Consider the following 25,675-nt stretch of genomic DNA (forward strand, 5'->3'; position numbering starts at 1 on the left):
TCCCACCATGAAGCATGATGGTGCTTTGGCTACCACAGCATTCTGCAGCGATACACCATGCCATCTGGTTTACGCTTAGTGGGACTATCATTTGTTTTTTTAACAGGACAATGACCCAAAAGACACCTCCACGTTGTGTAAGGGCTATTTGACCACAAAGGGTAGCTACTTCGAAGAATCTCAAATATAAAATATATTTGGATTTTTTTAACACTTTTTTGGTTACTACATGATTCCATGTGTTATTTTCATAGTTGCGATGTCTTCACTATTATTCCACAATGTAGAAAATAGTACAAATAAAAACCCTAACTTTTGACTGGTACTATATATATATATATATAAAATAAATTATACCCCTTCTCTTTTCATCTTTAAAGGTACAATGCCATTATCCAACAACAAAAACGACATTCTCCTGCTATGATGCTACAGGATGGGAATATAGGAAAAGGCTTCAGCAAGAATTGATCGCTGCACTGGTCCAGTACCTGCTTTTCTTGCTTTATTCCTAATCGGGGATTGTTGGTGTCATTAAAACGGCTCTTGACCAGCAGAACTATCTCTGTGAATGATGTCTTGAGCTATACATTCAATTTCCATCGATGGAATGTACAGTTTTAAGAGTAGTCTCCCACAAAGCGATGGAGGCATAGGCAACATGTGTTAGGACATTTTGCTAACATTTAGCACAACAGTATGCATACATTTTCTCTTGAATGTATGCACCACTATAGTTAAGCATGTGGTAGTCTTTCAAATGCTAAACTCTCATTCCAACTTTATTTTTATAAAATAAAATGTACATCCCGCTCCTACATTCATCTAAAAATACTTCTCATTTTCAACCAAGACTGAATGAGGCTTTTCTTTGCAAAGTTTTGGTAACCCAGAATATCATTCAATTGAAAATAGAGCATGATATGTTGACATTTGTTTGTACATATGTAAGGCAGTCAGTACAACAAATAGTATTAAAAAACACTATGAAATTGAACTGTACATCGATGAGGCTCAATAGTAGTTAGGGTACCAATTGTTTTGTGCCATCACATGTCGCGGGCAGAGAAGGCCAGCCACTTGTAGATGATCATGTTTGGCATGAAAAGGAGTGGCATGATGGCACAAAGAGACTGGTACGCAGGCTAGCTCAATAGCACTGGATCCTGCTGGTACATTGTGGCAGTTTGCCTCAGAGGGCGGGAGCATTGTGTCCCATTCACAGCAAGCCATCATGTTCAAAGCTAGAGGGCAGGAGGGAGAAGGCAAAGGGAACAAACTTGATTCCGGTCCCACTGTAGAACTTATTTTGGAACTCCACCCTATGGAGAGAGAACAGAGATCACTGAATATAGAGTACGAATTAATCAAAGCATTATAAAGGCGTGATGTGTTGCATTTTTACACAGATTTCCTGTACTACACTGTCAATTCTGCAAGTTTCGTAAGTAACCAACCAGTGCAGCCTGAGAGCATGGAGGAAGGCAGACAGTCCCTCCATAACCAGGAGGATAGACACAGTGAGCACAGCGAATATCCCAAACACTGGCACCAGAAACATGATGCCCAGACTGGTGTCCATCCGCAGGCCCACCCGCATCACCATGGACCACAGCACCTCTGACAGCTCTGGGGGAGCAAGGACAAATAAACATCACATCAGTCTCTGATTTAATTAAATGTATTTGTTAACTAAAAAGAAGGCTTCAAGTCAGAGACCAAAAAAAAATATATGTTTGTAATAAGTTAACACAAGGCTTATTTCCAATGTGTTCCACTCTCACAATAAAATAAACTTTAAATGCTCATCCATCAGAAAGATGAGTTTACCAAACTGTTTAGGTGCGGTGATACTCACGGGCATGTGCCAGACTCAGAGCCCAGAGGCGCAGGTAGGAGGCTGTGTTGGAGATGCAGCCCAGGCAGTACTCTATGGTGTGAATAGACTGGTGCAGGAACACATCCCCAAAGTCAAACTGAAAAAAAAAAATGATTGCGCCGTTATCTAATACATATGGGCTTTTGCACATTACACACAAAAGAAAAACAAAAGCCCATAGATGTAGCTAAGCTATATGCTCTTGTCATGACTGTCCTCTGATGATCAGAATGGGTCACATCAGACAGTAACCAGGCCTCTTTCTCTCTCCCAAAGAGGGAAGATGGGGGGGAGCTGTTGGATGGACAACCGTTCACACGGTTGGAAATTAAGCAGTTGGATGGACGACCGTTTACACGGTTGGAAATTAAGCAGTTGGATGGACGACCGTTTACACGGTTGGAAATTAAGCAGTTGGATGGACGACCGTTTACACGGTTGGAAATTAAGTAGTTGGATGGACGACCGTTTACACGGTTGGAAATTAAGCAGTTGGATGGACGACCGTTTAAACGGTTGGAAATTAAGCAGTTGGATGGACGACCGTTTACACGGTTGGAAATTAAGCAGTTGGATGGACGACCGTTTACACGGTTGGAAATTAAGCAGTTGGATGGACAACCGTTCACACGGTTGGAAATTAAGCAGTTGGATGGACGACCGTTTACACGGTTGGAAATTAAGCAGTTGGATGGACGACCGTTTACACGGTTGGAAATTAAGCAGTTGGATGGACGACCGTTCACACGGTTGGAAATTAAGCAGGAGGGTACTCTTTACCCTTTAGTATCAACTAAAGCATTGGTAACCAACCTTTGAGTCAAGAAAACTTTCGCATTCAAAAAGCAAGCTGAGATCTACTGCTCAGATAAAAAATATCTATATATTTTATATTTTACATGAACTCACATAAACAGTTTTGTAAGAATGAGGTTTGGGCAGTAGGCCTAATACATTATCACAGCATAATGGCTATATGATTGGCCTGCCAATATTGTTAGTCAGACCATTTTATATTTCAAAACTCAAGCTTTTTCGCAAAACACAATAGATCAGTTGGTTTAGCACTTGTGAGGCACTGTGGAGCATGAATACAAATAGTTAGCTTTTTTATATTACAGGACTGATGGTACCTGCATCTGATGGTCAACGAGATTAAATCACTACCTCAATGAGCTTCAGGTCGAAAAGTCAGAGCTCTAGAAAGATGCCCGAGTTGGATGACCGTTCAAAACTATTTTTTCCCCAACCTCCTCTCACGGTCCCTGCTCTCTCCTTCCCTTCCTCCGGTGAGACTGCCCAAAGAGAGGGGACAGCGTCTTCCACCTGCTCTCTCCTTACCTTCCTCCGGTGAGACTGCCCAAAGAGAGGGGACAGCGTCTTCCACCTGCTCTCTCCTTCCCTTCCTCCGGTGAGACTGCCCAAAGAGAGGGGACAGCGTCTTCCACCTGCTCTCTCCTTACCTTCCTCCGGTGAGACTGCCCAAAGAGAGGGGACAGCGTCTTCCACCTGCTCTCTCCTTCCCTTCCTCCGGTGAGACTGCCCAAAGAGAGGGGACAGCGTCTTCCACCTGCTCTCTCCTTCCCTTCCTCCGGTGAGACTGCCCAAAGAGAGGGGACAGCGTCTTCCACCTGCTCTCTCCTTCCCTTCCTCCGGTGAGACTGCCCAAAGAGAGGGGACAGCGTCTTCCACCTGCTCTCTCCTTCCCTTCCTCCGGTGAGACTGCCCAAAGAGAGGGGACAGAGTCTTCCACCTGCTCTCTCCTTCCCTTCCTCCGGTGAGACTGCCCAAAGAGAGGGGACAGTCTTCCACCTGCTCTCTCCTTCCCTTCCTCCGGTGAGACTGCCCAAAGAGAGGGGACAGCGTCTTCCACCTGCTCCCTCCTTCCCTTCCTCCGGTGAGACTGCCCAAAGAGAGGGGACAGTGTCTTCCACCTGCTCTCTCCTTCCCTTCCTCCGGTGAGACTGCCCAAAGAGAGGGGACACAGTCTTCCACCTGATGGCAAAACTCGAGTCGCACCGCATCTGCCTCATGCACAAATTCATGTTGTTCCTATGACCAGAGAAAGTTAAATATTCCTTAATATTATAAAATCGACACGACGAGCTGCTAATAATAAAACGCAGGGCTATCAATACTTGGCAACTCATTCATTGCAGCTGCAGCCAGAGCGGAAGTACGGAGAAGAGCGTTCGTAATAGTGTTGAATAAAGTGACAGTGCTGAATATAAACTTAAACTCAAATCAGAAAAACAGCAGTGCTTTGCTGTAATCGTTGACAGTCTCTCGGTGGTCATGGTTTTAAAAGTGATTAAATCTTACGTAGGTTAGTAGCCTATTAAACTTAGCTGTGGCCAGGGTCATGGAAGCTCTGTAGCAACGGTGATTTGAGCTAGCCGATTGGGCAGCAGAGCAGGAGCACTCGATTTAGATTTTCCGGTTCGCCGGGTAGGCGGAGTTTGTCTCATGGGAACACTTTGTTTACCCGGTGCGCAATACTTTTGAATCAAGTGCACCTACCGGCAACAGCTCAACACGATTTTTTAAAAAGGAACGCAAGCCTTTATTGTTCGTTGGCTTTTCTACAGAAATATTTGGTGATCGACTAGGAATGCCTTGAAGATCACGATCGACCGGTTGGCGACCACTGAACTAAAGGAATGTACTTTAGTCCCCAGAGACTTTTGCCCATCCAAAACACTACCGTCCCAAAAGTGGAGAATGGAACAATTCTAACAAAGAATTTGGGGAATGGTCAGTGGGGAGATGTAGAAAACTAATGTAATATTGTTTTTCATTGTGTGATGTTATTAAAAACTGTATAGACCAAATACTGTAACTTGGAATGGATGCCCCTTATATCTGTTAAGTTTTCATCCAATATGAATTGTTTTTGTTAAGATAGGAATGTGATTTTAGTGTCTCCCCCTTTGAAGAGGGGGATGACCGCAAGAGACCAGGAGACACTCTAGACAAACTGCTACAGACCTATCTCTTACCCTGCCTTTCTAAGGTCTTCGAAAGCCAAATTAACAAACAGATCACCGACCATTTCGAAATCCACCATACCTTCTCCGCTATGCAATCTGGTGAGATTGCAGAGCGCCAAACTCAAATACAGAAATACTCATGATAAAAATTCAGAAAAAATACAACTATTTTACATAGGTTTAAAGATGAACTTCTTGTGAATCCAACCACGGTGTCAGATTTCAAAAATGCTTTACCGCGAAAGCATACCTTACAATTATTTGAAAACATAGCCCAGGAGACAAATCATTACAAACAGTAACCAGCCAAGCAGAAGAGTTACACAAGTCAGAAATAGAGATACCTTTGATGATCTTCATATGTTTGCACTCAGAAGACATTCATTTATTCAATAAAATGTTCCTTTTGTTCGATAAAGTCTCTCTGTATATCCGAAAACCTCAGTTTTGTTCGCGCGTTTTCTTCAGTAATCCACAGGCTCAAACGCAGTCACAACAGGCAGACAAAAAAATCCAAATTGTATCCGTAAAGTTCATAGAAACATGTCGAACAATGTTTATATTCAATCCGCAGGTTGTTTTTAGCCTAAATAAATCGATAATATTTCACCTGGACAATAACGTCATCAATATAAAATGTAAACAAGAAAGGCACTCTCGGTCACGCGCATGAAAAATCTCTGACACTGCAGGGTCCACTCATTCAGACTGCTCTTACTCCCTCATTTTTCAGAATACAAGCCTGAAACAATTTCTAAAGACGGTTGACATCTAGTGGAATGCATAGGAACTGCAATTTGAGTCCTAAGTCAATGGATACTGTAATGGCATTGAATAGAAAACTACAACAACAAAAATCCTACTTCCTGAATGGATTTCTCTCAGGTTTTCACCTGCCAAATCAGTTCTGTTATACTCACAGACATTATTTTTAACAGTTTTGGAAACTTTAGAGTGTTTTCTATCCAAATCTACTAATTATATGCATCTCCTATCTTCTGGGCCTGAGTAGAAGGCCGTTTAATTTGGGCATGCTTTTCATCCAAAATTCCAAATGCTGCCCCCTACCCTAGAGAAGTTAACTAACCTCCAGACGAGCTTCAATGCCATACAACTTTCCTTCCGTGGCCTCCAACTGCTTTTAAATGCGAGTAAAACTAAATGCATGCTCTTCAACCGATTGCTGTCCACACCTGCCCGCCCGCCCAGCATCACTACTCTGGACGGTTTTACTTAGGTATTTGTAGTTGTCCACATATTCTAGTTGTCTGGTTAGACTGTAAACTCTCCTTCCAGACTGACATTAAGCATCACGAATCCAAAATTAAATCTAGAATCAGCTTCCTATTTCACAACAAAGCATCCTTCACTCATGCTGCCAAACATACCCTCGTAAAACTGACTATCCTACCGATCCTTGACTTCGGCGATGTCATTTACAAAATAGCCTCCAACACTCTACTCAGAATGCATCCAATTTGCTATCACAGTGCCACCCGTTTTGTCACCGAAGCCCCATATACTACCCACCACTGCGACCTGTATGCGCTCGTTGGCTGGCCCTCGCTTCATATTGGTCGCCAAACCACTGGCTCCAGGTCATCAATAAGTCTTTGCTCGGTAAAGCCCCACCTTATCTCAGCTCACTGCTCACCATAGCAGCAGCCACCCGTAGCACGTACTACAGCAGGTATATTTCACTGGTCACCCACCCCCAAAACCAATTCCTGCTTGGGCCGCCTTTCCTTCCAGTTCTCTGCTGCCAATTACTGGATCAAACTGCAAAAATCACTGAAGCTGGAGACTCATATCTCCCTCACTAGCTTTAAGCACCAGCTGTCAGAGCAGCTCACAGATCACTGCACATAGCCTATCTGTAAATAGCCCATCCAACTACCTCATCCCCATACTTTTATCTATTTTATTTATTTTTGCTCCTTTGCACCCCAGTATCTCTAGTTGTACACATCTACCACTCCAGTGTTTAATTGCTAAATTGTAATTATTTGGCCACTATGGCCTATTTATTGCCTTACCTCCGTCATCCTACCTCATTTTCACACACTGTATATATAGACTTTCTGTACTGTATTATTGACTGAATGTTTGTTTATTCCATGTGTAACTCTGTGTTGCACTGCTTTGCTTTATCTTGGCCAGGTCGCAGTTGTAAATGAGAACATGCTCATAAAAAAATCGGTCTGAATAAATAACTGCTATAGCCTACCGCCATTACGCGTTCGCTCTTCTTTCAAAATACCTGTGAGTTCTATTGGTTGCTGTATTTAACATTCAGCAAAACAGAGCTTGCATCCCTCTTCAGTATAAGAAGTGCAAAAAAAAAAAAAAAGGAATGTCCAGCAAGCTATTGTAACAGTATAGCTTCCATCCCTCTCCTCGCCCCTACCTTGGTTCATACCAGGGAACCTCTGCACACATCGACAACAGCCACCCTCGAAGCATCGTTATCCATCACTCCACAAAAGCCGCGGCCCTTACAGAGCAAGGGGAACAACTAATTCAAGGTCTCAGAGCGAGTGATGTCACCGATTGAAACACTATTAGTGAGCACCCCGCTAACTAGCTAGCCATTTCACATCGGTTACACTAATCTAGTCTAGTTTTCCTGCATGGGACTCCAAGAGAAAGGCCAGCGGAGCACAGGTGGTTACGTACTACGCAAGAGAAAGAGAGAGGCTATAAGTTAAGCTTATTATGCATAACCCATTATTAATGCGGTAAATACAAGGCTAATATTGCATTGAATTGATTACCTGAAAGGGGTAGGCTAGGACATCTATATATCAATCTAGAACAGGATGATACATTGTGGATGCAATTTGAATGGAGTTGATGGCGAGAGAGAACGACAGAGTGCTCATGGGTGCATGGATTTAAAGCAACGATATTCGAGTGATAAGCTGTTTTAAAACACAGCAGCTGCAATTATTATTATTATTTTTTAATCTTCATGATTAAAAAAAGGTGACCCGCAAAAGCCAGATAGAGATGGGTAAATTAGACACGTATTAAGTCTCTATATTACTGTGGAATATGCTGCAACAAATATAGGTCTACGTGTCACAAGAAAAAAGTTACCATGATGAGATTATACTTCAAGTAGGTCTGCATGCATTGTGAACTACACTAAACATACTGAGATGGGCTGTCTGTTCCCACCCTGAGCGTTGATCCATCATGAGGCCGTAGAAAATATTTAGACATTGCATACAATTTACTGGTTTCTCAGTTATTTACCCCGGGGAAAGGGAGTGGTTTTGGGCAGTAACTGGGTTCCTGCCATTCAACCCTAGTACCCATACTGTAATGTACTGATGCCTAAATGAGAGGCTAGTGGGAGGTGGTGATGGTGTTGTCATCAGCTAACCTCCTCTTTCTGCTGATCTCTGCTAGTGGAGAGGTCATTGTGGACACTGCCCTCCTCCATGTCATGAGCCCTCATCAGGGAAAGCTCTTCCTCGCTGTGCCGCCGCACACGCTCATAACCCTGGGGAGGGACACACAAACACCACACTGTTACAACCAGAACACACTCCTATAAACAGACTACACACCAGCATACTGTTACAACCAGAACACAGACCCATATGGACAAACTACACACACGCCCATGACTCTTGAGGTCAGAAACAGACACACACACAAACCCTCACCCTGTACATTCCCATGAGGTTGGCTCCTCCATTGTGCAGCAAGTAGAGGTAAACTGGTTTCCCCAGCAGTAAGACAGGCACTGATAGTAGAGCAATTACCACCAGGAACACCTGCAGCCCAACCTATCGTAGCAGAGGGACACAACAGACAGGTCTGTTAGTCTCACCGAAGTAACTTTGGAGCGGGTTGGGCTTGTATACATGTCTTCACACCCACTGGGAAAACCACTCCCTTTTCCCAGTGGGTGCGTCAGAAATGCCACACTATTCCCTATATAGTACACTACTTTTGACCAGGGCTCTATAGTAGTGCACTATATAGGGAATAGGATGCCATTTGGGACGCAGACACTGTGCGATCCACCATCTTTATACCTGTCCTGGGAAGAGGGGCGGCACCCCGTCCCCCTGCATGAGGAACATGTTGATGAAGTGGATGAGGATGCTGGGGGCCATCTGGGAGTCACGGGCAGAGAAGGCCAGCCACTTGTAGATGATCATGAAGACCAGGTAGCCAAATAGACACAGCAGGAACAGCAGCTCCGGGAGGAATACTAAGTACAGGTTGAACCTCTTTCTGAAGTGTCTGCACAGACAGACAACAGGGCTTTAAAGTGTCTGCACAGGCACAAACAGGGCTTTAAAGTGTCTGCACAGGCACAAACAGGGCTTTAAAGTGCCTGCATGGATAAACAGAGCTTTTAGGATTCAGAGCAGAACATTCTGTATCTTTAAATTGGCCATAATCTTATATAGTTCTTAGCATTCCAGTGCTGATATTGTGGGGAATGTGTGTGCTGTAACTCACAAGTGGTTGAAGACACCTAGGATGACCCCGAAGCTCATGTGAATGATACCCACAATCACAGACATCTTCATCTTGTAGGAGTTCAGAAAGGTCAGACGATTTAACGCCAAGTTCCAAATCTACATAGTGGAAGGAATTCGGAAAACCCTGTCAGGTTGAGGTATGGACAGACTACATCACAGTCAGATTGATGGGATTGTTAACAAATATTGTTATAAGAACATTAAAATGAGTAATGATCCATGATTTACTTTATTGGCTCTGGTTGGTGAGAGGCAAGAGGCAAGTGTGTATGGTTATGAAGGGACAGGGAATAACGTGTGTGTGAGTGTAGTGAACATGGAGACAAGACAATGCTGTTTATGACCATGGATCATAAAGCCATGTACTTACCGGGTCAATGCCCAAAGGGTAGGGTCCATTGAAAACCCCAGGGACAATGGGATCAAGGGTCAGAAAGGCATTGGTGCGGAGCGTGGAATCCCTTTTAAAAAAAATACCAAAGTCAACAATTATAATAAAGAGCAAACTATCAGGTGATTTAATGTTTAATGTCACATGCATTGTTATTTATATTTGTAAACTTTATTTTACATTTAATTCATATGTAATAAAAAAAAAAAGTGTTCAATCAGCGATAAGGAAAAGCTTCTTCAGGAGATCAATGATCATATCAATGAATGAACGACAAATCTCTTGCACATCATCATAAACCTGACTTTTTTAAAGAGAATTTTCTATGTACTCCATATCATTAGGAAAACAGTGCTTTTACACAATGTAGACACCTAATATTCCACAAATGACTAATTTCAATGACAGGTATTTGTATGTATTTTCAGTGTTACATTAGTTTATGGGACACAAAGTGCTTCAAAAGTAGATAGAATTCATTAAAGGGCTGTATCTCAATCCATTTTAAAAATAGTCTTTTCTGGTGATCTTAAATTAATGTGGTGCTCCTAACTTTTTAAAATTGGGAGCACCAGTTCGACCAATGAAAAATGTTCATTGAGAGCCCTGGGTACATTACAGAACAGATTATAGTATAGTACTAACCAAGTCCAATTTCCAGATTTAAACATGGCTTTGACACTCCAGCCAGAGCCAAAGATGTTGAGAGACTTGGAAAAGCAGTCGTTGTAGATGAGGCCGGTATAGACCGAGAACAAGCCCATCATCAGGATGATGTAACGGCCCTCGAAGAACGTGTTCCAGATCTGAGCATACAAACACACCAATATCAATGTCGGCGAAATAATCTAGCTAACCAGATTTCCTGTTAACTTATTAATATGGGCCCTGGTCAAACCTAGTGCACTACATAGGGAATAAGGTGTCATTTGAGTGGCACCCCCAAGAGCCTCTCCCTGGCCCTCTCACCTCGTTTCTTGTGCGCTTCAGTTTGCGGTTGTCCTCATACAGCACCATCCAGAGAGCAAACAGAGCCATGATCATACCATGGCCCAGGTCTCCAAACATCACAGCAAACAGGAAGGGGAAGGTGATGACTGTGTAAGGAGCTGTTAGACAGACAAAACAAGACATCATATTCCATATACACATTTAACTATCCCTCAAGTTCATTGTCCATTCTTGTTAGGAGTGGAAATGTGTCTTTGGCTACAGGCATGTAGCTCATACACATAGCAAACAAACAGAAAAGCAGTAGGGCTAAAGACAGCTTCCTAAATATACTCATCAGTAGTCATTGACTGATGAGGTCTACTGTACCTGGGTTAACCTCTCTATAGTTTCCCACTCCATAGGCCTCCACTATGCTCTGGAAGCCTGAGGTGAACTTGTTGGTCCTTATCAGGGTGGGCGGAGTGTCGTTGCTGGGGATACGGTTGACAAAAGAAGGCACTGTGGCTCCACTTTTCCTCTGTGAAGGCAAGTCAATAATGTCAGACAGACCAGGATTATTGCAATGTTATTAGTCTAAAAGTTGCATAGAGGTTTTTTGAGGGCAAGCCAATAACTTGACATAAAAATGTATATTTTCCAGAGGGTAAGACAGAAACCTAAGAGCTTATCAAATAGCTAGTAAGTTCAAATACTTAAAGGCCATTCAAATACATTTTGACCATTCAAGCCTCGTTTTTGGAAACCCCTGGCAGAACACTGACATGGGCTACTGCCATTGAACTGACTGTGACCTTAATTATGCACATTAGCCAGTGCAATTAATGAATGGACAGAAGCCCTGATAGCCATCAATTGGGACCCAAAAGGACCTATACATGACTAGTTTATTAAATATGGCTTAAACCATCCGACGTGGTCAAGATAAGATCAATGCCACTTCCCTCTTTCTACAACAACCATGACCCCATTACTAAAGCAGGGCATGCTGACTAGGTGTGTGACTGTTGGTTTAGCCAAATACTGAACTTAGAAGGGGGAGGTCACAAACATTGACATTTCAATCCAAAACGCAAAGAGTTAAGCCCAACAATGACATTACACAGGTAGCCATGGTAACAACGAGCTGACTGACCGATCCTTCCTCTAGCGCCCGCCGCAGGGTCGGCAGGTCGTTGACAGGGCACCACACCTCAGCTATCAGACACTTGTTAGTGACGTCAAAGCTGCACAGGTTGAGGATGTAGTAGATGGACTTCATCTTCTTGACCTGGATGACCCAGGTGTAGACAGACTCAGAGGCCTTGTTCAACACCTGTCTCAGGTAGTCTTCTGTCCTATGGAGAACCTGGGGACAGCCAGCATGGGGAGAGGAATAGTATTACATTTTAACAATGGGAGGGTTTCCCATCCATTTAGAATATCAAGAGGGTGTGGGCAAATGATGAATGACTGTTTAAGAATGTTCTGTGCATGAGAGAATCTTCCAATACACATGCTAGGGATGGAATTTGAGTGTGCATGCTGGTAGTTTTAGTGTGAGTGTGTGTTAATGTTAGCATGAACGAGAAAGAAAAAAACAAAGAGTGAGCCTTCAGCTAAGTCCTCATGGAGATCATATGCTGGGACCAGAGGTTAATGCAATTATTTTTTCCCTCCGGGGGTAGAACATCCAAAAGGATTGATCTGAAAAGTCTACCAGACAGCAAGGAACAGGCTAAGTCATTTGACCCCACAGTGGTCATGACAGAAAACGCGCTCTGGCGCCTGAGTGAGAGCTCTCCCTTTCTCTCGCGCCTGAGAAATATACCCCTCAAAGCTAATTTCCTGCAATTCTAATTGCCGCTTTTAAATACATTTAGGGGAAACACTAACTTATAAATGCCTCATGAGCTTAGTTCAACTCTCGTACCCCATCAATTTGTAAACATTGTAAATGTAAACAAACACTAAAGCCCCAAAAAATGCTTAAAACTATCATTTTTATATCTTGGATGGTCAGTCCTTGCATCCAGAGCTCCATATATACATTTGAGAGTGGTTACATTTCTCCAGGCCCTGCCTCAGCTTTTTACCAAAACAGAGACGGGGAGGGCTCTTCATTATTATTTCAACTGCAGATTTTCCCTTTAAAAACAAATTATTAATAAATAACACATCAACCACTATCTTGTTGCTGACAAGGCTTTTTTATTTATTTAAAATGTTACCCCCTTTTTTGTGATATCCAATTGTTAGTAGCTACTATCTTGTCTCATCGCTACAACTCCCGTACGGGCTTGGGAGAGACGAAGGTTGAAAATCATGCGTCCTCCGATACACAACCCAACCAAGCAGCACTGCTTCTTAACACAGCGCGCATCCAACCCGGAAGCCAGCCGCACCAATGTGTCGGAGGAAACACCGTGCACCCGGCAACCTTGGTTAGCGCGCACTGCCCCCGGCCCGCCACGGGGTCGCTGGTGCGCAATGAGACAAGGATATCCCTACCGGCCAAACCCTCCCTAACCCGGACGACGCTATGCCAATTGTGCGTCGCCCCACAATCCTCCCGGTCGCGCCCGGCTGACAAGGCTTTTATAGAGCTTACAGTGTGCAGGTCCTGGATGCGAGTCCTGAGTCCCTCCACAACGTCATTCCTCTCCTCATTGCTGTTAGGGTATGGATACACATGACAGTGGTAGCTGAGGGGCAAAAAGAGGAGATGATGTTATTTTCGCACAGGTTAAAGTCACCGTCTTCAGAGCTTGTTGGGGACAACATATTAGGCCTAATGGTTTGACAGAGAATGACCTCGAGCTGAAAGTGGAACAGGAGGTCATTGGGAGAGGAGGTTTAATTACCAGTCACAGATCTTCTTGACTTTCTGTCCGATCTGCTCACCCCAATAAGAGATGAGGAACACCACACTCTTGGTTGGCTCACCCTGCAATAACCATAGAACAGGAAGTAGTTTAGAATAGACACACATTACTGCAGAGGTGAGAGGTTCTAATTCTCATAGGCCCAACACAGGTGCTGTTATATTTAGCTATGTGATAAACAGCCTCTTATTCTTTTATCTTTGATTTCACTTTCACACTCAAGCACTTACTGTAGAAAATGGTTAACAATATATTTTACGCAGAACAAGATTGACCCACCGTGTCAGGGTCCTCCAAATACTCATCAATCTCAGAGTAGCTAAGAATGGTGTAGCCCTTACACACTCTCCACAGCATGCGCTCAAAGGCCTCTATCTTCACCCTCTGAATCAGCCCTGATATAAACCTGCAGGGGGAGGGGAGAGAAACAGGGTGCTACAGTAAACAGGCACACATGTGTGTATAAATCTATGTCTGCTAATAGCCCCTTACCCTAGTTTGGCTCCTAGCCGCTGCATGCTAGTGTACTCCATCATGGAGTCCTCTAGGAAGGAGAACTCCTCATGCTGTGCGTGCAGGGGCTCACGCTGGGAAGAAAAAAAAAATTCCCAGCGTAAGAACACACATACCAAAATACATACCCCAAATTCACACCAGGAGAGAAAAACACATTGCTAGAATAAAGGCTACATTTTGCCCTTGCATGAATAATCTAAGATGTATCCCCAAAACCTCCTATATAGAGGGGAGGAAAGAGCAAAGATATTGTCACAATGGAAGCAGCCAAGACAAATCATGTGATTTAAACTATTTAGTGTCTCCTCCTCAAGCATACCAAAGCAAGTGCTCTGAAGTCAAACAGTGGGGCAGAGCACTTGGTCAGTAGTGGGATCTTGCATTGTGGAGGAGCTGTTGGACTTACTTCAGTGTTGCGGTGCACAAAGTTGCGTGTGATACGCAGCATGTGTGTGTACTCGGTCAGCTCCAGGAGGTTCTTCTGTAGCTTCTCCTTATTCCTGGTCACCTCGCTCAGCTCCACCTCCAGCCTCTGCAACTGCTCCTGGAGACAGCCATACAGTGTCAATTAGCAATAATAATATGGGATGTCCCAAATGGCACCCTATTCTCCATATAGTAAATAAACTGAACAAAATTATAAACGCAACATGGAACAATTTCAAGGATTTTACTGAGTTACAGTTTGAATAAGGGAATCAGTAAATTTCAATAAATTCATTTAGGCCCTAATCTATGGATTTCACAGATATGCATCCTGTTGGTCACACATACTTTTAAAAAAACAGTATCTGGTGTGACCACCATTTGCCTCACGCAGAAAGACACGTCTCCTTCACATAGAGTTGATCAGGTTGCTAATTTTGGCCTGTGGAATGTTGTCCAAATGGATGTGCAAAGTTGCTGGATATTGGCAGGAAATGGAACGCGCTGTCGTACACGTCGATCCAAAGCATCCCAAACATGCTCAATGGGTGACATGTATGGAGAGTATGCAGGCCATGGAAGAACTGGGACATTTTCAGCTTCCAGGAATTGTGAACAGATCCTTGTGACATGGAGCAGTGCATTACTATGCTGAATGGAGGCGGATGTCTGGCACGACAATGGGCCTCAGGATCTCGTCACGGTATCTCGGAGTGTTCAAAATTGCCATCCAAATTAGCTTATGCCTGCCCATACCCCCACCATGGGGCACTCGGCTTACAATGTTGACGTCAGCAAACCGCTCGCCCACACGATACCATACAGACGCTGTCTGCCCGGTACAGGTGAAACCGGGATTCATCCGTGAAGGGCACACCAATGGCCAGCGTGCCAGTGGCCATCGAAGGTGAATATTTGCCCTCTGAAGTCAGTTACGACACCGAACTGCAGTCAGGTCAAGACCCTGGTGTAAACAACGAGCACGCAGATGAGCTTCCCTGGGATGGTTTCTGACAGTTTTTGCTGAAATTCTTTGGTTGGTCAAACCCACAGTTTCATCAGCTTATGCTGGAGAAATTAACATTCAATTCTCTGGCAACAGCTCTGGTGGAGATTCTTGCAGTCAACATTCCAATTGCACACTCCCTCAAAACTTGAGATCTGTGGCATTGTGATGTGTGACAAAACTGCACATTTTAGAGTGGCCTTTTATTGTCCCCAGAACAAGGTGCTTCTTGATATGCCACAACTGTCAGGTGGATGGATTATCTTGGCAAAAGGAGAAATGTTAACAGGGATGTCAACAGCGAACCAACATTTAACATGTTCTGTTTATATTTTTGTTCAGTGTATATGGTGCAATTTGGGACAAATAAAATACTTCATTCTTATGAAAAAAAGGATTCATAACATTTTAGAGAATGAGAGACAGGTAGAGTGTGCTAACCATTATAACCAGGACATGCTTGGGCTGGGGTGCAATCGGGTTCACTTCTCCCTCTGGAAGTGGGATGTCTGCTCTCTTGATTTCCCTTAGAAGGTACCCTGTCAAAGACGCAGTGAAGTCTTAGTACACAACACACAGTCACTGAATCTATTTGTTTAAAATACTACATCTTTAGCAATAAGCTTAATCTGTTTTCATTTAATAACTCTACAGTGTTTTTCATTGAATCTTAGTCTCTATTCTGCCGCACGCTAACTCTCTCGCTCTTCTCTGAGAAACCTACCTCAACACTCCTTGTACTTTCCTTTTTTGGGGGCCTAAATTTAATCTCCAAGCGTCTGCCTCCAATTAAGCCGGAATTTAGATTCCTTTAAATGAGACTCATTGGCCAGGGCACAGTGTATCTCAGAACTGTACAGTGGTCATGTAATGGAGAGTGGGATTTGTTCAGCAACTGTGTGAAAGTTAATGAGTTATTCCAGAGCGCATCAATGCCCATCACTTTTAAACAATGGTGAAAGTAAACCTATACGGTCCAGTACAGCATCTCAGCAAAATAAAAAGTGGGGGTACACCGTACCGTTAAAACATGAGCCTATCACAATAATTAACACAAAATGCCAAGAATACTATAGGCTATCACACCATTATTTAACCTCACTGTATGTCAGTCGCATGAACATTTAGCGAATTGACTTGAAACCGGGTTGTATAAGCTCCAAATTGCGTTGTGGTTTGACGAGAACACTTACATTTTGCCAAGGCGGAGATGAGTGGCCAAGACCGAGACACGTGTGGACAGCAGTGGACGCATCAATTTGGGCTACAAGTGTAGGCCTAATGGCAGAATGTGATTATGTAACGGATGTGAAACAGCTAGCTAGTTAGCAGTGGTGCGCGCTAAATAGCGTTTCAATCGGTGACGTCACTTGCTCTGAGACCTTGAAGCAGTGGTTCCCCTTGCTCTGCAAGGGTCGCGGCTTTTGTGGAGTGATGGGTAACGATGCTTCGTGGGTGACTGTTGTTGATGTTTGCAGAGGGTCCCTGGTTCGTGCCCGGGTATGGGCGAGGGGACGGTCTAAAGTTATACTGTTACAGTTACAATACACATGCGGGTGCACAGTTTGGATGCTGGAATTATTTTGTGAGTGGAAGAACATACGCGGGGAGCCTACAGGAGCACCTGTTTGAAGTGATTGACAACCAGATGAACACATCATGGCTGGTTGTGTTCATTCCACAATTAAAATGTAATACATGTTAGAAGTTCTATGACAATACTTTACTAAGCCCACAGATCATATGAAATTATTAGAGATTCTATATGCAATTCTATGATTACACCTAGGCTATAAAAAAAATTGAAGTGCACGCACACACATAGGGAGTCCCGTACCATAAGAAATGACTTGTACTTTCACTCCTGCTTTTAAGTTAGGAACAAACCAACCTGTTTTATCCTTACCTAGAATTCTCTCCATTTCCTCACATCGTTTTATCTCAGTGACAAACTTCCGCTGGAATAGGTTTACGCTGGGGTTGAGCTGAAACAGTAGGAGCAGAGCCACATTGTTACGGTCACCACGAACACACACCTGTCTAAGCTGATATTGAATGGATTTTGCAAATAAACCAACATTCCACATTCTCTCTGATACACAACCCTACAGGGCAAGTTGCAACATTTTGAGATGTCACCATGAAATCAAACTGGTCCACAGACTTCTCACGATCCTATTAAAAGTGTCAGTAAACAAGCATATCCATAATCTACTGTACTCGGTAAGGTTAGATATAGTCTGGTTAATCAGGCTGTAATATACAATTAATTGGCATCTATAGACAAACATTTGTGCAAAATTGTGTAAATGTTGCTTACAAGCCAGAATGTTGAAAGAAATGACATTGGAACTTACTCCACCGGTTGTCTATGCGGTATGTCCTTCAGCTGCTCGAAATTTGAGACAAAAATATCCACAGGAAAGTATTGCTTAGGCAACTTTTTAGAAAGCTGGTAGTTCGGTTTGGAACCAAGGTAAATTTAGTATTGTGTTGGATATTCAGTTTTCTATCGTCAAACATTGAACCAAGCACGCCATGACAATGAACATTGTATATTCTGAATCAGGGGACGTTGGAGAACAATTCACTTTTTTTTTGTATTTGTCTTTCAATTAAATTTTGGGGGTTGGAATATTCTCCATCCTCACCTGATTCAGAATATACAATTTTCATGTATTGTTTGGTTCAATAGCTATTGACAAGAGAAAACTGAATATCCAATATAAAACCATATGGCTCTCTAAAAAGTCTGGTCAACAATACATTCCACTGGAAATTTGTCTACAATTTTGAGCAGCTGAAGGACAAACCGCACAGACAACCGGTAGAGTAAATTCAAATCTAATTGTATTCAACATTCTGGCTTGTATGAAAAATTTACACGATTTTGCACACAAATGTTTCAGGTTGTATATACACCAATAAATTGTGTATTACAGCCTGATTCATCAGGCTTATCTAAACCAGTGTTTCCAAACTCCACTCCTCAAGTACCCACAACAATGAGTTGAATCAGGTGTTTTTGTCCAGGGCTACAACAAAAATGTGTGCTGTTGGGGGTACTCGAGGACCAGAGTTGGGAAACACTGATCTAAGCTATTTTATCAAGTCTTGTGTTAGGAACGCTCTAGCTCTCAAACTCTAGGCGGCATTCTGCCTTCTCCCTACAGTTCTCAGACATCATTAGCTTCGCCCATGACTGCCTCATGTGAACTACAATCCCCACGCTGTGTTTTAACATTTAGAAACGTCAATAATCATTGCTTGCGATACAAATTTCGGAATATATGCATCTTATCTTTCATCGGCGAGAAAGAATCCTTAAAATAAAAAATATACACTTACTGTAGCAGCTTCGCACAGATCCATAAACTACGGGTGCCTCCATCTGACTAAACTAAACCAAGTTACCGCTTACACACAGGTGTTCAGAGCATGCTAGATAGCACAGGTAAACAAGCGCTGTAACATGGAGATGTGGCCATGTGGGAACACTAACCCATTCAAGGTGTGTATAAATGTTATCTTAAAAATAATGTATATTTACATAAAATACGTTCCTTATGCTTCCAAACCCGTAACGCAAATGGTGCATGTTAATGTTCAGGCTGAGCGTCAGGGATCTTAACAAAACTCCCCCCTACAAAAGACGCCTTCGTCCAATAACTCGTGTAATGTAATGAACTGAGAGTCATGATCAAGGGCTAGGATCGGGCAACATTCTACCTACCTGATCATGTCTGACAGCTCACAATGCAACTGGACCATCAGAGATAGTAACTTCGACAGCTGCGCTAGTTACATGAGACTGTTTATTTGGGAAGAAATCAGTAAGTTACTTACGTCTCTGAATTCCACCAGACCCATTTCTCCCAGTTCGCTAATGCAGTCGTATGCCGATCCAGACTGCAGAAACATCTGGGCCAAACACATCTCTTCACTTCGGAACAACGAACCCATCTTGACAGCTTGCTCTTGTCCTTACAATACAACCAGCTAGTTAGCTTCAACTACAGCTAACTAACGTTAGTCTCGAGCGCAAACCACTTAACTGGGTAGGCTTATAAATACGGGCTCCGGCGTCGTTGGAAGTAGCTACCTAGCATGCTAGCTAACAAACTACTGATGAGCATTCGCTTCAACACCGTGTCAATCATTGGCTAATCAGTGACACGTCTCGAGTCCAGTCAAGACGTTCCCGTCGAAGTGGTTGTTGAAGTCATCTTGTTGTAGCCATATAACGTAGCTATCGATAGAGAACCAGAAGATCCTCGCTAGTAGGAGCTCTGTCACTTGGGCTAGCTAGCTCTGCTTCCGTGAACTCTTCTCAATTTAGTTGTCGTAGTTAGCAGAAGCTACTGTTAGCTAACTGACACTAGAAACAATCATGTTTTGTAGCAAACTATGACTATAAGCACATTTAAACTTGAAACTTCAATAAAGACTACAGTAGCTCGTTTTATTAAATACTCTCGAAATCATGCGCACTTTGATATCGCGCTTGTAAGCAAGTTACAAATTCCACGTCATTTCATACAACTCTTGTGCGTGCGTGCTTTGGGGGCGTATTCTCATTACGCAAATGATGTTGCAAAACGTTTATTTAACAGAACGAAATGGGGCGGGACCTACCTCAATTTGTCCAGTAGAAACTCTCGTTTTAGTTTTGCAACTGTTCAGACTAATGATTGCCTTCTCGGACGTCTGAAGCGAGAGGTTTTACTCCGCCCACAATCTGTCGACGAAATAAAACACAGAAGTGGTGAATTTTTAGATGGAGGTTAATGAGAGGGTGTCAAATTTGATCAACAAAAAAATGTAATTGCTAATTTGCTACGGAAAGCTTATTTGATCAACTATAGGTTAGGTTGTTACGAGTGCACTGATATAAGTTATGGATAAGTGGACCTATGTGGCAATTCGGCAACTTTTAAAGAAAAAATACAATTGTGCCTAATTATTGTTTAAGCCTTTATTTTATCAGGGAGTCATACTGAGACCAAGGTTTCTTTTTTTATACAGATGAGCCCTGAATTACAGAAATTACAGAAAATACACACATCAAAATATAAATACAACATGCAGAGAGTAAAACAACGGTCATAAATGTCTATGTCTTAAAAATATGCTGTTCTGCCCTTGAATAAGGCAGTTAACACACTGTTCCCTGGTAGGCTGTCATTGTAAATAAGAATTTGTTCTTAACTGACTTGCCTTGTTAAATAAAGGTTAAATGAGATAAATAAAAATTTAAAAAAAACATTCATCAGTAATAAGGTCCCCAATCAGCTTTCTGAAATGCCCTGGAGGCACCAGAACATAAAATGTGGCACCAGAACATAAAATGTGAGAACATTTTGAAGATTGTTTCACAAATAAGGTGCAAGAAAGCTAAAAGCTGATTTACCTAACTCAGTAGATATCAAAGGAATTTCCAGAGTTTGCAATCCTTGAGACCGGGTGTGGTAACTCCTATGTCTAAAGATTAGTAATGATGTTAGGTACAGTAGGACTTTTTTGTAAAAGGGCTTAATAAATGAAAGCATAGCAATATATCAACATACATGACATCAAAGAAGGCCAACCAACTATATGGTAGAGAATGCAGTGATTTGTACAAAAATTGTCGCCCGTAATAAAGCACAGTGCGCCATGGTAAACTGCATTTAACGGTTTTAATCAAGTGGCAGCTGTGTTCATATAGATGATGTCGACAAAGTCTAGGACCGATAGGAACATCAACTGAATAATCTACCTTCTAGTATTAAGCGAGAGGCAGGACCTATTTCTATAAAATAAACCCATTTTCATTCTCAGCTTCTTAACTAACTCATCCATGTGCTTTTTAAAAGACAGCTTTTCATCTAACAGATGCCCAGATATTTGTAAGCATGGATACGATCAATATGGATACCATCCAAAGTACATATGCTTTAATCATGGGACTTGTTTCTATACGCTCTAGAGAACAACATCATCACGGATATAACCTGTTTTAGCATGGACATTGCCATTGAAGGGTTCCACCATTTTGAAGTAGTCAACTGTGTGGGGATTCCTATTAGTTGGGAACAATCAGCTATAGAAGACGAAGAACATATAAACTCAGAAAAAAAAAAGAAACGTCCTCTCACTGTCAACTGCATTTATTTTCAGCAAACTTAACATGTGTAAATATTTGTATGAACATAGCAAGATTCAACAACTGAGACATAAACTGAACAAGTTCCACGGACATGTGACTAACAGAAATTGAATAATGTGTCCCTGAACAAAGGGGGGAGGGTAAAAATTAAAAGTAACAGTCAGTATCTGGTGTGGCCAACAGCTGCATTAAGTACTGCAGTGTATCTCCTCCTCATGGACTGCACCAGATTTGCCAGTTCTTGCTGTGAGATGTTACCCCACTCTTCCACCAAGGCACCTGCAAGTTCCCGGACATTTCTGGGGGGAATGGCCCTAGCCCTCACCCTCCAATCCAACAGGTCCCAGACGTGCTCAATGGGATTGAGATCCGGGATCTTCGCTGGCCATGGCAGAACACTGACATTCCTGTCTCCAGGAAATCACGCACAGAACGAACAGTATGGCTGGTGGCATTGTCATGCCAGGATGAGCCTGCAGGAAGAGTACCACATGAGGGAGGTGGATGGCTTCCCTGTAAAGCACAGTGTTGAGATTGCCTGTAATGACAACAAGCTCAGTCCGATGATGCTGTGACACACCACCCCAGACCATGACGGACCCTCCACCTCCAAATCGATCCCGCTCCAGAGTGCAGGCCTCGGTGTAATGCTCATTCCTTCGACGATAAACGCAAATCCGACCCATCACCCCTGGTGAGACAAAACCGTGACTCGTCAGTGAAGAGCACTTTTTGCCACTCCTGTCTGGTCCAGCGACGGTGGGTTTGTGCCCATAGGTGACATTGTTGCCCGTGATGTCTGGTGAGGACCTGCCTTACAACAGGCCTAAAAGCCCTCAGTCCAGCCTCTCTCAGCCTATTGAGGACAGTCTGAGCACTGATGGAGGGATTGTGCGTTCCTGGTGTAACTCGGGCAGTTGTTGTTGCCATCATGTACCTGTCCCGCAGGTGTGATGTTCGGATGTACCGATCCTGTGCAGTTGTTGTTACACGTGGTCTGCCACTGCGAGGACGATCAGCTGTCCGTCCTGTCTCCCTGTAGCGCTGTCTTAGGTGTCTCACAGTACGGACATTGCAATTTATTGTCCTCGGCCACATCTGCAGTCCTCATGCCTTCTTGCAGCATGCCTAAGGCACGTTCACGCAGATGAGCAGGGACCCTGGGCATCTTTCTTTTGGTGTTTTTCAGAGTCAGTAGAAAGGCCTCTTTAGTGTCCTAAGTTTTCATAACTGTGACCTTAATTGCCTACCGTCTGTAAGCTGTTAGTGTCTTAACGACCATTCCACAGGTCAAATCAAATCAAATCAAATTTATTTATATAGCCCTTCGTACATCAGCTGATATCTCAAAGTGCTGTACAGAAACCCAGCCTAAAACCCCAAACAGCAAGCAATGCAGGTGTAGAAGCATGGTGGCTAGGAAAAACTCCCTAGAAAGGCCAAAACCTAGGAAGAAACCTAGAGAGGAACCAGGCTATGTGGGGTGGCCAGTCCTCTTCTGGCTGTGCCGGGTGGAGATTATAACAGAACATGGCCAAGATGTTCAAATGTTCATAAATGACCAGCATGGTCGAATAATAATAAGGCAGAACAGTTGAAACTGGAGCAGCAGCACGGTCAGGTGGACTGGGGACAGCAAGGAGTCATCATGTCAGGTAGTCCTGGGGTATGGTCCTAGGGCTCAGGTCAGTTGAAACTGGAGCAGCAGCACGGCCAGGTGGACTGGGGACAGCAAGGAGTCATCATGTCAGGTAGTCCTGGGGCATGGTCCTAGGGCTCAGGTCCTCCGAGAGAGAGAAAGAAAGAGAGAAGGAGAGAATTAGAGAACGCACACTTGCATGTTCATTAATTGTTTATGGTTCATTGAACAAGCATGGGAAACAGTGTTTAAACCCTTTACAATGAAGATCTGTGAAGTTATTTGGATTTTTACAAAAAAGTGACATTTCTTTTTTTTGCTGAGTTTAGTACTTTAAAATGGAGATCATCACCTGCAAAACACCAGTCTCAACGTCAACAGTGAAGAGGCGAGTCCGGGATGCTGGTTTTCTAGGCAGAGTTGCAAAGAAAAAGCCATATCTCAGACTGGCCAATACAATTAAAAGATTAAGATGGGCAAAATAACACAGACACTGGACAGAGGAACAGAGGAACTGCCTACAAGGCCAGCATCATGGAGTCGCCGCTTCATTGTTGACGTTGAGACTGGTGTTTTGCGGGTACTATTTAATGCAGCTGCCAGTTGAGGACTTGTGAGGCATCTGTTTCTCAAACTAGACTCTCTAATGTACTTGTCCTCTTGCTCAGTTGTGCACTGGGGCCTCCCGCTCCTCTTTCTATTCTGGTTAGAGCCAGTTTGCGCTGTTCTGTGAAGGGAGTATTACACAGCGTTGTACGAGATCTTCAGTTTCTTGGCAGTTTCTCGCATGGAATAGCCTTAATTTCTTAGAACAAGAATAGACTGATGAGTTTCAGAAGAAAGTTAATTGATTCTGGCCATTTTAAGCCTGTAATCAAACCCACAAATGCTGATGCTCCAGATACTCAACTAGTCTAAAGAAGGCCAGTTTTTTTGCTTCTTTAATCAGCACAACAGTTTTCAGCTGTGCTTACATAATTGCAAAAGGGTTTTCTAATGGTCAATTAGCCGTATTAAATGATAATAGTCATTTACGACTACAACAATAGTCATTTACGACATTAACAATGTCTACACTGTATTTCTGATCAACTTTGATGTTATTTTAATGGACAAAAAATGTGCTTTTCTTTAAAAAACAAGGACATTTCTAAGTGACCCAAAACTTTTGAATGGACGTGTATGTGTATATAAAATACAGTACCAGTCAAAAGTTTGGACACACCTACTCATTCAAGGGTTTTTCTTTATTTTTTACTATTTTCTTCATCGTAGAATAATAGTGATGACATCACAACTATGTAATAACACATGGAATCATGTAGTAAACAAAAAAGTGTTAAACAAATAAAACATATTTTATATATGAGATTCTTCAAAGTAGCCACCCTTTGCCTTGATGACAGCTTTGCACACTTGGCATTCTCTCAACCAGCTTCATGGGGAATGCTTTTCCAACAGTCTTGAAGGAGTTCCCACATATGCTGAGCACTTGTTGGCTGCTTTTCCTTCACTCTGCGGTCTAACTCATCCCAAACCATTTCAATTGGTTTGAGGACGGGTGATTGTGGAGGCCAGGTCTGATGCAGCTCTCCATCCCTCTCCTTCTTGGTCAAATATTCCTTACACAGCCTGGAGATGTGTTTTGGGTCATTGTTCTGTTGAAAAACAATAGCCGCATTAAGCGCAAACTTGTGGTAGCCATGCTGATTATTGTGCCTTGACTTCTAAATAAATCACTGATAGTCTCACCAGCAAAGCACCCCCACAACATCACACCTCCTCCATGCTTCACGGTGGGAACCACACATACAGAGGACATCCGTTCACCTACTCTGCGTCTCAGAAAGACACGGTGGTTGGACTCAAATTTGGACTCGTCAGACCAAAGGACAGATTTCCACCAGTCTAATGTCCATTGCTTGTGTTTCTTGGTCCAATCAAGTCTCTTCTTATTGGTGTACTTTAGTAGTGGTTTCTTTGCAGCAATTTGACCATGAAGGCCTGATTCACGCATTCTCCTCTGAACAGTTAATGTTGAGAGGTGTCTGTTACTTGAACTCTGCGAATAATTTATTTGGGCTGCAATCTGAGGTGCAGTTAACTCTAATGAACTTATCCTCTGCAGCAGGTAACTCTGGGTCTTCCTTTCCTGTGGCAGTCCTCCTGAGAGCCAGTTTCATCATAGAGCTTGATGGGTTTTGCAACTGCACTTGAAGAAACATTAACGTTTCTGGATTGACTGACCTTCATGTCATAAAGTAATGATGGACTGTCATTTTTCTTTGCTGATTTGAGCTGTTCTTGCCATAATATGGACTTGGTCTTTTGCCAAATAGAGCTATCTTCTGTATACCACC

General features: G+C 43.0%; 1 protein-coding gene across 1 annotated transcript; it reads right to left on the minus strand.

Annotated features, from left to right (window-relative positions):
- Positions 1–758: 758 nt before the first annotated feature.
- LOC110536098 (V-type proton ATPase 116 kDa subunit a2) lies at positions 759–20,096 on the minus strand. The gene is made up of 20 exons (XM_021621652.2): positions 19,375–20,096; positions 17,435–17,513; positions 15,970–16,067; positions 14,503–14,640; positions 14,073–14,167; positions 13,860–13,986; positions 13,560–13,642; positions 13,307–13,400; positions 11,852–12,064; positions 11,086–11,236; positions 10,735–10,874; positions 10,411–10,571; positions 9,745–9,835; positions 9,352–9,470; positions 8,919–9,129; positions 8,544–8,666; positions 8,258–8,377; positions 1,859–1,976; positions 1,458–1,629; positions 759–1,322 (listed from the first exon to the last, which is right to left on the minus strand). Exons 1-20 carry the CDS (start codon positions 19,489–19,491, stop codon positions 1,220–1,222), a joined length of 2,553 nt encoding a protein of 850 aa, XP_021477327.2. The 5' UTR covers positions 19,492–20,096; the 3' UTR covers positions 759–1,219.
- Positions 20,097–25,675: the final 5,579 nt, after the last annotated feature.

This window comes from Oncorhynchus mykiss, chromosome 11, assembly GCF_013265735.2.
Source record: "Oncorhynchus mykiss isolate Arlee chromosome 11, USDA_OmykA_1.1, whole genome shotgun sequence".
Classification (NCBI taxonomy): Eukaryota; Metazoa; Chordata; class Actinopteri; order Salmoniformes; family Salmonidae; genus Oncorhynchus; species Oncorhynchus mykiss.

Bases quoted from the DNA above. Each gene is read 5' to 3' on its own strand.
- LOC110536098 (XM_021621652.2), bottom strand. From the start codon at position 19,491: ATGGGTTCGTTGTTCCGAAGTGAAGAGATGTGTTTGGCCCAGATGTTT. The intron at 9,130-9,351 runs GTGAGTTACAGC...CTGTCTGTGCAG, and splicing joins CTAGGTGTCTTCAACCACTT to ACACTTCAGAAAGAGGTTCA. The intron at 1,630-1,858 runs GTGAGTATCACC...TTGCTCCCCCAG, and splicing joins TCTGAGTCTGGCACATGCCC to AGCTGTCAGAGGTGCTGTGG.